Raw genomic sequence first — 14,208 nt, forward strand, 5'->3', positions numbered from 1 at the left:
AGTGGAGTTCGCCAGACGGCACGTTCATCGTGGAGACATTCTGACGTGGTCAGGTAGACGCTACAACCACACAATCAGCCAAACCTTTGGACAAAACGGAAACGTTTCTTCAGTTGCTCTAAAGAGACCGTCTCGGTAATCCGACACTATGTTTACATGATAGGCTTAAGAAACGGGGAAGAATAAGTATGGCGGAAATTAAGTGAGGGTATAAATGCCCATTGGGTACAGTACTGAGGAAGCTGGTGGTCCGCAGACTGCTGGTAAAGGCATTGTATCGTACCCTTGAGCACAGCTCCACATCTGAATCACTCCTGTAAATATCCTGCTGGATAAATTGAAACCGTAAAAAAGCGAGATCGATCTTCTTCGCCGTCTCCTTGAGACGAAAGAGAGTACTTCAACACTTTAATGTTTATGCAATCCATAAATGCTCTTAAGCAGTGCATTGAAGCACCCCACTCATCCAATTGTTCCCACTTTACATTTAAAATGCTGGTTATCAATAGTTTATTTAGCACCTATTTGCTTTACCCGTGCTAAGGCATGTAGCCAAAATGTTGGGAAATTGCTTTATAGCTGGTGGCAGTATATAAAATAATAAGAGAGAATTATTACCGAGGACGGCTATTCTGAATGCTTCCTTCTTTATTTCACATCTTCCTGTGAGTAATTCAGTTTATTGCTTTTTGAGTGTTCTGTTGCATTGTGACAGTTTTTTCAATATTGCTTGCTTTAAAGTATATAATTTCAGTGCGCAAAACAGACCGTACAGGTCAGTTTGCAATAGGAAAAACTGATTTCCCTGCAACTTTAAAATGAATTTTCTCCACTAGCATTTCTTGAAAAAGCCAGTGCTATTCCCAGGTAAAGTCAAAATGACTACTCATACTATTTTGTAAATCATTTTTGTAAAACTGTAATTTCATCTTTAGCACACAACCTCTTCTTTTATTACAGTTACAATGTATTTCAAAGATTGAGTAAAAATAATTACATTTAGTCTTCAGTATGTTAATCAAAGGTTGGTTCAATGGAAATGTTTTCATTTATTCTGTCGAGGATGTATATTTGTGTGCGTGTGTGCGTGCATACGTGCGCGCGTGTGTGTGTTTATTTAGGTTACATTGAGGCAACAGTAGCACTTCTAGAGACTAAACATTGGGCCATTTTTGATGCTAAGCTGTTAACTTCTTTTATTTTTAGTGGTTAAACATTGCCTTGTCTCATGCTTTCAAAGTCCAGTGTTAATGTCTGTTTTGTGGACAGAGACAAGAGTTATAATCACTGATGTCATGTTATTTTCTCCCCTTTATGTCTCTGCGTGGAAGTGTGAAGGCAAGCTGTCATGTCCCCTGCAACCAACACATCAAATTCAGCATGGAAATTTTACTTGAGATTATAAAATGGACGGTCACAACTGAACGATCAAAAATTAATGTAACTATAAAACAGAAATGCTATATTTTTCCACACATACTGTAGGACAGTAAAAACTAGACTAAAATTGGCCTGAAATGACTTTAATTGAAGAATCATCACCTCATCATCTCATCACTGTCAAACTACAACAACAACTGTCCATAGCCAGTACGGTGAAACAGATCTCTCTACAATGAGACTGAAAGTGCTGTGGTGCGCTGCTGCTCCAGCAGGAAGAATGAGCAGACTGAAAATGGTCTGTACTGCACTGCTCCAGCAGGAAGAATAAGGAGACTGAAAATGGTCTGTACTGCACTGCTCCAGCAGGTAGATTGAGCAGACTGAAAGTGGTCTGTACTGCGTTGCTCCAGCAGGTAGAATGAGGAGACTGAAAGTGGTCTGTACTGCGTTGCTCCAGCAGGTAGAATGAGGAGACTGAAAGTGGTCTGTACTGCTCTACTCTTGCAGGCAGAACGAGGAGACTGAAAGTGGTCTGTACTGCGTTGCTCCAGCAGGTAGAATGAGGAGACTGGAAGTGGTCTGTACTGCTCTGCTCCTGCAGGAAGAATGAGGAGACTGAAAGTGGTCTGTACTGCACTGCTCCAGCAGGAAGAATAAGGAGACTGAAAGTGGTCTGTACTGCACTGCTCCAGCAGGAAGAATGAGGAGACTGAAAGTGGTCTGTACTGCACTACTCCTGCAGGTAGAATGAGGAGACTGAAAGTGGTCTGTACTGCGCTGCTCCAGCAGGCAGAACGAGCAGACTGAAAGTGGTCTGTACTGCGCTGCTCCAGCAGGAAGAATAAGGAGACTGAAAGTGGTCTGTACTGTGCTGCTCCAGCAGGAAGAATGAGGAGACTGAAAGTGGTCTGTACTGCACTACTCCTGCAGGTAGAATGAGGAGACTGAAAGTGGTCTGTACTGCGTTGCTCCAGCAGGTAGAATGAGGAGACTGAAAGCGGTCTGTACTGCGCTGCTCCAGCAGGCAGAACGAGGCGCGTGCCTGCAGGGCGATGTCAGACACGGTGCACGCTGTGCAAGTGACCAGAGCCAGACTGGTTTCCAGGGTTACCCTGTGGATAATGGAAACTGAGTCTCTTCACGTCTTACTTTCACCTCGCCTTTCCTCTGCAATCTTACCAGCACAACGCTATCACACGCAGCCATGTCAGAGTGTACACAAGCACCTCAACACACGCACACACACGTACGCACACACACGCACGCACGCAGCACGCACACACACGCACGCACACAGCACAAGCACATGCAAACAGCACACACAGAGCCATGTCAGAGTGTACACAAGCACCTCAACACACGCACACACACGCACGCACGCAGCTCGCATGCACGCAGCACGCACACACACACGCACAAGCACATGCAAACAGCACACACACAGAGCCATGTTAGAGTGTACACAAGCACCTCAACACACGCACACACACGCACGCACGCAGCTCGCATGCACGCAGCACGCACACACACGCACACACGCACAAGCACATGCAAACAGCACACACACAGAGCCATGTTAGAGTGTACACAAGCACCTCAACGCATATGCAAGACCACGATCTCTCACACACACACACACGCACGCACACACACACGCACATGCGCACATGCACACGCACACGCACGAGCAAGCACATACATACACACACACACACACACGCCGGCTTTCAAAAACAAATATGCGTGAATGGATCCTCAGGGAAAACGAGAACCTACACATGACTCCGCAAATGCAGACATTCACACAGCCCTACCTGCAGCGTGGTCAGGAGCACCTCCAGTCCGCTGGCACCCGTGGTTGCCATGGTAGGCCGCACTCGCTCTGGAAACAGGAAGAGAGAGAGAGACACAATCGTCTTGAAGCAAGCTCGTCTTGAACAGACCGCTGGGCAGTGAATCAGCTGCACAGGCTCCCTCCCTCTCTTTCTCCTGGCTAATTTAAAAAGAGAGCAGTACAGAGACATAGAGGGCATGTCTTTGAGTGTGTGTGTGTGTTGGGGGGGAGGGGGCAAGGGGGGGACACGGGGGGGGGGGGGGGCGTACTGTGAAAACAGAAACCCAATCTCCAGATATAAATCCCCCTTCCCCGCTTGTATTTACACACCTAGATGAGCTCCCTATAAAAAGGGTCTGGCATGTTGACCCGCGGTGGGCTCCCTGCAGGAGGCTGACAGTGAGGGAGGGGTTGTAATGGGGGAAAGGGGGGGGGGGGGGTGAGTGACAGGATCATGGGGCACATGCGTGTGAGGCGTCTCGGCTTTCTGGCCGTCGGGGGGGGGGGGCCGTGTCTTTGACGCTTGGTGACGGGGAGGTGCGATGAACGGAATTAAAGCCAGAGAACCTGCTTCCTCCGATTGGCCAAGCAGGTGTGTACTGGGTGGGTGGGGGGGGGTGGGGGGGAGCAATCTGGTCAAACGCTTATCCGGAAGGTTTCCTTTCCAAACACCCGCTCGTCAACTTAAATCAGGCCCCGGTTCTGATTACGGAGCACACAGTCTTGACACTCGTGATGCCCATTTCTCAGGGCATCTCCTCGTGTTGCCTTTTACCGAAGGATAAAGTACCATATTGCTGTGTGAATGAATGGGGTATCTGTCAACGGTCGCTTGTGAATGCTGTGTTACGCTAGGCAGAGATAACTGCTAAGCCGGGCAGGCTGCAGGAATAGCAGCGAGCTCTGGCCCAGCGTTTAAACCGGTTCTTACCGCACACACGCACGGGAAAAAAACAAAAAAAAAAGAGAGAGATTACTCAGCTCAAGGTCCCCAAACGAGGGAGAGCATTCCGCCGCAGTTTCGGCTATAAGCGAGTGCGCTACCGCTGACAGGTAATGCAGCGCTGTGAGACAGGAGGCACGCGTGCATAGGGAGGCATGTAATGCTGGAAATGGGGGCAGGCGTGTTTCACAGACACATAGCGCTCGTGAAACCAAGGACACTTACGCATCGCAGTCACGTACCGCTCCATGGCAGGCCACACGCGTGTGTGTGGGGGGGGGGGGACGTGCAAGACGCACAAGGCTCACGAAACCAAGGACACGCGTGTATACGAGACACGCGATGCTTTAAATAAGCGTGCTCTCATCCAGAGGTTCTGCAGCCTAGGGTTGCCAGATTTAGAATTTGTCAAAAATGGACAACATGCACCGCTGTAAGCTTAATCACAACCCAGGGGGGAGAGGGGTTGGGTACAATGGGGACCAATTCGGTTTTTTTTTTTCCAATCAAATATTGCCCATGCGGAACCACAAACTGGACCTGTAGAAATAATTTGAAAGCTGGACATTCTAGTAAAAAAACTGGCCATCTGGCAACCCCAGCAGAAGTGCATTGTGTCGGCAGACAATGAGAGCAGACAGCAAGGAGCTTCGAGACACAGGAGACTCAGCATGACGGTAAGAAGCAGGCCAAGGACGACAAAGGGAATATAATCAATTTCCACATTTGTGTTTGGAAAATTGGGAGAATTTAGCCATTAGCGCTGTCCTGATTTAATGGGCGAATCTAACTGAAACGCATTAGAGCTCGGCTAAAGAGACAGTTTAATTTTTAATGGGAATGGTGTGCCGCTCCGCGCTATGAGTTGGTATAGAAGAATTGAATTAGGTTCTCCTCGCATTATGTTATGATTTGGGATAAAAGAATTGAATTAGGTCTCCTCGTGTTCTCCCCCCCGAACGTATTATCAGGGATTTCAGAAGCTATTTCTATTAATTTCAGGTTTCCCCTCTAAATTGTGCAGTTTTGTTCTTTTTTTTTCGGGTCCCGGTGAAAGCCACAGTGGAGCTACGATGCGCTACCAATCAAATGCCTGACAGAGCTGAGTGAGTGCTTCAAATCACCGAGGCATCAACAAAGCACAAAATGGATCCACCCAGTCTGTGTGAAGCGTGTGAAGACTCCCTACTCCTCAGGGTCTAAGCGTGACATGTCTGCACCGTGTGTTATTTTCATATAATCACATGACATGAAGAGCAGGAACCTTTTCTGAATACCCTTTAAACTTCCTGTTTAATGAAACAGCTGCCAAATATGAGGCTTGTCTATAAACACATGACAAAGATGGTGGTATATTTGTACGACATTATTATTTGCTGTGGAAAGAACATTTGGTTTAAAATCCACTGTGATTGAATAGAAGGCAGTAGAAAAAGGATATTGTGACAGTGCCTTACAAAAGACCATTTTTTTGTCAGCTATGTAATTCTTACAATTTAATTTTGCAGGTATGAAATTTGAACATGTTTAACTGTCCTTGAGTGAGAAGCAGTGTGTGGTCAGCCTTTTCCTCTAACTCTACTTTTAATATCATTTCATTTTTGCCACATCACATAAAAACGTAAATCATATACAGAGGACGGTTAATACAAGGAACGCTAAGGTAATGATCAGTAATGCACATCGGGTCAGGAATCCGCATGTCGCCATGGGAAAAGTGAGCCCTCGTCCTGACTTTGAACCGTGAGGCGCTGAGCCACGCTCTGTGAGGTGCGGACGGGATAGGTTACGGCCGGGGTTCGCGGTAAGGTGAAGCGTTCTCTTTTTTTTTTTTTTTTTGAAAGCCGAAACCGTGAAATGTTCCTCGGGTTTCCCCCCGCGGTAACAGAGGGTGCGGGAGACAGAATCTTGGCACCGGCTCCCGTGACGTGCGGAAACGGCGAGGGGGCGAACGTGATTCGGGACGAACGTGGGCCGCACGGTGCGAACTGACGCGCGTAAATGAGGAGCGAATGGATGTGAACTATGAGTGTGTGCGCGTGTGTATTTATACATACGCACACACACACACATGCATAAATATATGTATACATGTATTCATACACTGTGTGCTCAATAATATTTTTATACGCACACACACACACGCATGCATATATATACACACAGTGTCCTCCATAATATTTAGGACAAAAACATATTTAGATTTGTAATCAAACAATTTACATGTGGTTAAATTAAAGACCCTCAGCTTTTATTAAAGGTTATTTTATACATTTTGGTTTCACCATATAAATAGCCCCTCTATTTCAAAGCACCATAATGTTTGGGACAAATGGCTTTACAGATGTGTGTTCAGGTGCTTGCTTAGTGCAAGTATAAGACAGCGTTCAGTATCTAGTCTTGATTCTGGGATTTTGGATTGCCTTTGGAGTCTGTTATTGGCGTTTGTCAACATGAGGACCCGAGTTGTGCCAATGAAATCCCTGGAAGCTATGAGGCTGAGAAATAAGAAAAAAACAGCCAGGGACATAGGCCAAACTTAGGCTTACCAGAATCAACTGCTTGGAACATCATTAAGAAGAAAGAGAGCACTGGTTACTCAGTAATCAGAAAGCACCTGGTTGGCCAAGGAAGACCTCTAGAATTTATGACCAAAGAATTCTCCAAAACCAAAACACCAGACTGACAGATCAGAAATACTCTTCAGGAGGCAGGCGTGAATGTGTCAGTTATTACTGTGGGCAGAAGACTTCACAAACAGAACTGCGCTGGCTATACTGCAAGATGCAAACCACTAGTTAGCCGCAAAAACAACATGGCCAGGTTACAGTTTGCTAAGAAGAATCTAAGAGCCTGCAGAGTCCTGGAAAAAGGTCTTATGGACAGATGAACCCAAGATTGCCTTGTAAGAATGTATCAGAGTGATGGCAAAAGCAATGTGTGGTGGGGAGGCCCCCAAGTACCAGTGAAGGCACATCTTAATGCAGCAGCATACAATCTCATTCTAGACAATTCTGTGCTTCTCCAACAGTTTAGAGAAGGCCCTTTCCTGTTTCAGCATGACAGTGGCCCCAGGTATACAGCGAGGTTCATATTGAAATGGTTTTGCCAAGAACAGTGTGGAAGAACTCAACTGGCCTGCAGAAAGCCCTGACCTCAGCCCCATCCAACACCTTTGGGTTCAATTGGAAAGCCAACTGCGAGCCAGGCCTAATCGCCCAATCAGTGCCTGACCTCACTAATGCGCTTCTGGCTAAATGGAGGTTGTTAGAGCCTCAAAGGGTGGACCAACTCCATATCAATGGCCATGATTTTAGATGAGAGGCTGGATGAAAGGTGTCAACATATTTTGTATGTAGTGTATATATACAGACGGGTGACAAATTAAAGGAAAAACCTAAATAAATGAGTGGAGAAACATAACACATGTAGATGTTTCCTTACAGGTGTACTGCATGATACATTTAAGCAATTAACATCCCATCATGCTCTGTGGCATGTATAAAAATGCTGAGCAGGCCCAGCTGATCTCGATTTTGGATCAAGATGGCAAAAGGAAAAGATCCAAGTGACTTTGAAAGAGGGTTCATTATTGAGGCATGGATGGCAGGAGCTTCAGTCACAAAGAGTGCTAAACTGGCTAGTGTTTCAATGGGAACAGTGACTAAAGTGACATCTGCATTTAGATCTATGGGAAAGACAGTAAATAGGGTTGGAAATTGTAGAATCTATGCCAAAGTGCATTGAAGCTGTTCTAGTGGCTTGTGGTGGCTGAACACCTTACTAAGACATTTTGTGGTGGTGTTCCTTTAATCTGTCAGCTGTCTGTATGCATATTTATATATATGTATGCATTTAAAAACACACACATACCTGCACACACAGACATAAACACACACACACCTTCGAAAAGGTCAAAATTCTTTGGATTTCTTGATGTACAACGGTATGAGATTTAAATATCATAAATGTATGTTACTCATGAAAGTAATTGATACTGATACAATCTGATACTAATGCTGCACGCTTGGACATCTGAAAACACATACGGTTAGCATTTTGCTGAGATACCACACCATATGCGGATGTTTATTAATCGCAGGCAGTTGGAAAGACTGAACAGTGCGTGGTTGCAGGACCCGCCTTTCCGCGCGCGGCCCGCTCGTCGTTCGCCTCCCACCGAGAGCCGGGCGCAGAGTCCTATATTTAACGGAGCGCTTTGGGCGGGCCGGGCCGCGTCCGTGGAAACCCTACGATCGCGAGCGGCGATTGATCGGCCGCCAGGGTATTTTTATCCGCGAGATCAGTGAGGTGACGGAGGAGCAGCGGCGGTAAATAAAGGCCGATGACAGGCGGGCATCTCGAAATGCTGAGACGCGGCGGAACGGCGCTTCCACGGAGCGCGGGGGCGGGAGCGCCAGCGCAAGCCAGCCCGGGTGACCTCCGGCTTCCTCACCGGCAGGTCCCTTTCACTGGCCACCGCGGGCACGTGCATTACCGATATCAGAGGGGGGCACTCAACCGACGCTAGGCCAGCGACGAGGCTGCATCGTTCCTTTCTCTGCACCACGATTTCCCCCTTTCTTCACCCGATTTGGTACAGCCCGTTGGCCTTCACACCTGCCACAGGAGCACTGAAGCTGAAGCACCGGCACCCCCGAGCAAATTTATATTTATCTCTCATAAACAAAGCAGCCTACGGGCACCCGGCACACTGCTGGGGCGAGCTAATGCAGCGGTAGCCCCAGATAGGCAAGCTAGCATAAGCCCTACAGACTAGCCCTGGCGGGACAAAGCCACTTGTGGCCTGATACCGCAATACCTTGAGCTTGAACCTTCAGTGTCGAGAGCCTGACCTCTGCTCGTGGCTAACATCTTTGCTGGCATCTTTTTGGCTTTGTACTTTTTAAGCCAGAGGCCATGCCACCATGTTATTTTCTCAATGCACGATGGCTGGAGTTGTGCTGGGCTTGGATAACACTTTGTAGGGTGACCTCCAGGGGCAAACCAGTTCCTCTGAGGACACTGTTGACCTTCCTGGTTTATATAAAGCTTCATAAGAATATAGTACCGTATTTATGCAGTAATGGCCTTGTTATTAATACCTTAAAAGCCTCCATGTGATGCTGAACAGAGCTTATGAGGTCTGTCTGTATAATGTACCTCTGGGGCATGTGGCTGCCACTGCAGTCACAAATTATGGGGCAAATAAAAGCCTGAACAGAATAGGGAGCCTGCTTTCAGGAATTTCACACAACCCTGAAGCGGAACAGAAGGACGTAAGACTGGATCAGGAATAGTCGAGATTGCGGGCATCAGTGTGGCTTTGGCATAAAACACCCACTGTTCAGCATCCAGCTTTTTTTTTTTCCTTTCTCTCTCAAAAAAAACAAAAAAAAAATTCATACAGAACCGAAGCGTGTGAAGTGTAGCAGTTGGATGAAGGCCGCGTTAGCAACGGCAGGCAGCCTTCTGATAGCGGCGGGCGAGCGAGCGCCCCCCCCCTCCCCCTCCCCTTCCGGGCTTCGTCGTCACGGCGTCGCTTTACCCGACGTCTCGATTATAAGGTCAGCGCGGCGTTTCCGCGCACGCGGGTTTGCCCAGGCGCGGAATAAAAGTTAATGACTCGGGGCGCGGACCGGATTCCGGGTCGCGACCGTTTGTTCGAGCGACACGACGCGCGCGGGCTTCGATAGCGGATAATTAACGGCGCGGCGGTTATGACTTCTCATCAATGGACGGGGAACAGCCGGTGACAGCGTAATCTCTCCCGCCGGTCGTGTCCTCTGAATCTTAATAAACACCGGTTAGCATTGACAGCTCTATCGGAGTCTCTACTACAGTCTACAGTGCGCCTCAGGTCTCCAGGGAGCTCACAGCACCGTGGTACTGAATACTAAACCTAATGTTGTAAGACCTTACCAAGCCACTGAAGCATATTAGCCCAATGCTTTTTTTTTTAGGGCCAAACAAACTGATCAGGTATACCCTATAGCCTTTGGACAATCCAAAGACTTAGGCAGTCCCACGTCAGATGCTATAAAAAAAAAGTACAGGTTACTGCCTATTACAGGTAGATATTACACATATATACCTAAATTGCCCAAGTTTTGTTTGTGTTTAGAAATTAGTACATTTCTTATTCCTTAACAGGAAGGTTATCACCAGATCATTAATTGTATAAATGAAGGACAGTGGTGGGCAGTAATGATGGAATGGTGACACAGCAAAACTAGTTACAGTTGCTGCAGGAGTTCAGAGAGCAGTGCTTCAGACCAGTGTTGGTCTTTGGGAACACAGCGATGTATGAGAATTCCAGGGACAAGGGGGGGGGGATCCAACTGTCCTGCTTAGATGATCGAAAAGGCCCTTCTTCAAAAGCCCGACCAACGTGACCCGCTAACAAAGACAGTAGATCCAGCCTTCAGAACATCCAGAGATCCAAAGCAGGGGGTTCTTCCATGGCTTTGGGGTTTGGCTGCAGATCACGTGGGGTGTATTGTATCGAAAACCTGGCGGGGAAGCGAGCTCATCGTTAGTTACCACGCTCAAACACCAGAGGGCGGTGTGGCAGTCCATCGTCTTTTCTCCAGGCAGGAGGTTAGATGAAGATTTCCATCCGGGAAATCGCCAGCTCCTTCGACATATAGCACAGAGCTTTATTGGCTGTCATGGAAACGGATGCCACTGCTCGACAGATTTGTTAATATTTTTTTACAAAGCGTAAAGCTCGCAGGCGCATGGAATCGTTCTGCTGCATGACAATTTAATCTTTAAACTGTTATTCCGCAAACAACAAGTGTTTGGTGTTATTCACCTGAGATGCCATATTCTCTGTTTTTCTTTCTGTTGATTTCCCAGGCCTGCGCCGGGTCTATTACACAATGATTGCATTTTGCACACAGAAATTCTGGAATGGAATTTACTCATGAGATCGCAAAAGTTCTTCAGAGCTGCGTATCGGTTCGTTATAAGCAGTGTGTGTCGGACAGAGATCACTTCAAATCTCATTTCTGCCTCCTACAACTCAGGAAACATCATCGGAATCGTCTTAAAACCCTGTTCTGAACACAGAAAGACCCACTCTAAATATAGCTACGCCATCACTCCGAAATGCCAACAGGCAACTCCAGGCAAGAACAGCCTAACATAAAGACTGGGACACGTTATTGCCTACAAATTACTTTTCTTTTTTAAGCAAGCAGCATATTTTTAAACCGGTAACTTTATTAAATATCTAAAATGCATTTACGTAAAATAAGATGGAACTAAGAAAAATGGACAAGTTGGATATGAAGTCTTCTCAAACAACTCCTGCCAGACACCATTAAAAAAAAACTGGTCATGGAAAAGCAATACTTGTTTATAATTAAATTCAGTAATGTGACATGTCTTTCCGAGATGTCCCCGTCTATGGAAATGAAGTTTGAACAAAATGAACAGTAGTTCTTGAGGCACAGGGGGTGGCTGTGGGGGGGGTGTCCCAGACATGGCACAGCGGGCACTCTGTCCTGGAGGGGGGGGGGTTGCCCACCTGTACAACGTCAGCAGTGAAGGAGAGCATTTCCCCCCAGTGCATTGCGGTCAGTTCACATGGAGGTAAACACGAACGAAAGGAGCGGTTTGAGGGTCCGTCACTCCACACACACACATTCCTGACCTTTAAGCAGGAGGACGGGGGGGCGAGGGGTGGGGGGACGGGAGGGACGGGGGGTGCCTCAGGGGCTCAGGTTTGCTGGCTCCTGCTCACACCCGCCCTGCCCTGGAGGCTTAAGAGATAATGTATACCATCCCCCCCCCCCCCCCCCAGTCCCCCTGCCACTCCACCGCTCCCCATCCCCTCACACCCCTCCGCATGCCGCCTTAAAGAAGATAGCCTGCTAAATCCCCACTTGTCCTAGCTTGAGCCCCTGATGATAAGACGTGGGGCCGCCGAGCTAAAACGCGCCATGCTAATGCCGTTAACGCCCACACCAGCTGCATGCCGCAGGGACGGGGGAAACGGGAGCCTGCTCCCCACAAAAACAGGAAGTGATGTCATCTGGAAGCTCTAGGCACACCAGGGACAACCAAGAAGCATTACCCAGAGAACTTCATAGAGGAAAACTGACCTTTGGATACGTGGAACAGGGGTGGGAAAAAGGGTTTAATAAAAGAATACGAAAGGGCGGGCGGCGCTGGCTATTTTGACGTTGGGGGGAGCGGAGGGGTGGTGGGGTAATGTAAGGAGCCGTGACATGTTGGGCTCTGTTAGACGGTGCGGAATGGTGTGTGATCCATTGGTTGTAATTTTGGAGGTGAAATGAATGCTGCTGGAACGAGTGTCCTTAACTTGATGAAAGTTCCTGCTCTCATAAATATACTGTACAGGCGCCGAGGAATCTATGGAGGGCAGTTTGGCCAGGTGCTGAACAGTGCCTGGGGGGGGGGGGGGGGGGGTGGGGGGGGGGGGGGGGGATTAGTGTAGCAGGGAAACAAGCAGGACTTTCAGGGGGTCAGACACATGGGAAATCCTAACCAACAAAAACACTACTCCCCCTTTACCACACCTGTTACTCACACAACATACAACTGTCTCACATGTGTGAAAACAGCATGAATTAATCTCAACTGTAAAATCTCACCTTTGAGATTAAGTGGACATTAATCCCAACTGTAAAATCTCACCTGTAAGATTACAGCAGGCATTAATCCCAACTGTAAAATTTCACCTGTGAGATTAAGTGGACATTAATCCCAATTGTAAAATCTCACTTGTGAGATTACAGCAGGCATTAATCCCAAATGTAAAATCTCACCTTTGAGATAACAGCGGACATTAATCCCAACTGTAAAATCTCACCTGTGAGATTAAGTGGACATTAATCTCAACTGTAAAATCTCACTTTTGAGATAACAGCAGGCATTAATCCCAACTGTAAAACCTCACCTGTGTGAAAACAGCAGACCCTAATCTCCACTGGATGAATGGTGCATTTGTGGGGCAGACATTACAGTGGTCAAATTTGAAAACGCTCTGTATCTGGCCATTCGCGGATATGTGCACTGCTGTGTGTGGTAGTGCCAATGTCAAAAGCAGATTTAATCTCACGCACGAAGGTGTTCTTGACCGTTCTTGGCACAGGGGCACAGGGCACCGGGAACAGGGCACAGGGGCACAGGGCACGGGGAACAGGGCGCAAAATACCAGACATGACTATCCCTGACTTGTGCCTTATCGGACCTGTGTTCTGTAGTTGTTCCAATGACCTTTGGTATGCACACTTTTGTATGTTACACTTTTATTGGACTGTATGTAAGTGTTTGAATGAAATAAAAAAATCTATATGTCAATTTACTCTAACAACACAAAATGAGTGCAATTTTGTCCCAAATATGAATGTAGTACGTAAGTAAAATGGATCAATAAAAATCTTTAAGAATGAAAAGTCACATGTGCACACTCCAGACATATTCACATATAAAGCATGGTGATATAATGATATGTGCTCCAGGTAATCATCCTTATGCAATTCCTTCTTGGCTAAAATCCATTTATTCCTAATCCTGATTATGGACCATATCATGATGCTGTCTATGGACACAGGCAAGGGGAGGCATTTCAAACTGCAAGTCACAGGAAATATAATCATGCACACTGAGGTTCTCTTCCATCCCCAGAACAATTACTTATTAAAAAAGCTTTGAGCTTTTTTCCCTTTAAAACAGGGCAGTAGATGCAACAGTGTGGTTTTTCTGCTGGAATACTGAACCAGAACAGCACTCTGGTGGCCAAAGTCTATATTGCATCCAAGAAGACATTTTAACAGTATAAAACTTACTTCAGCATTTTAACATGAATGATATCAATTTCCACATATTAGCTGTGCATATATCTCCATGAAATAATGAAAGAATGTTGCTCAAAAAATATTCCCACATGTGATTTTCTTTCATTTTCAGTATCAACTTAAGTGTCTCTATATCATCAGTATACAATTATAACCATTATTTTGCATAGATGACTTGTTTTTAAGGTGTGCATCTTCATATTTTGGTTGCCCACGTA

The 14,208-nt window shown here is 46.7% G+C and overlaps 1 protein-coding gene across 3 annotated transcripts in view; it reads right to left on the reverse strand.

The window, feature by feature from the left end:
- LOC118215535 (cytosolic carboxypeptidase 4-like) overlaps positions 1–14,208 on the reverse strand; it is a 156,886-nt gene that overhangs the window by 120,931 nt on the left and 21,747 nt on the right. For all 3 annotated transcript variants that reach the window (XM_035396431.1, XM_035396430.1, XM_035396429.1), the window contains one exon: positions 3,198–3,265. In XM_035396431.1, coding sequence (XP_035252322.1) covers positions 3,198–3,248 — 51 coding nt within the window. In that variant the 5' untranslated portion in view covers positions 3,249–3,265. The remainder of the gene's footprint in view (positions 1–3,197; positions 3,266–14,208) is intronic.

The sequence above is a fragment of the Anguilla anguilla genome, chromosome 16, assembly GCF_013347855.1.
Source record: "Anguilla anguilla isolate fAngAng1 chromosome 16, fAngAng1.pri, whole genome shotgun sequence".
Classification (NCBI taxonomy): Eukaryota; Metazoa; Chordata; class Actinopteri; order Anguilliformes; family Anguillidae; genus Anguilla; species Anguilla anguilla.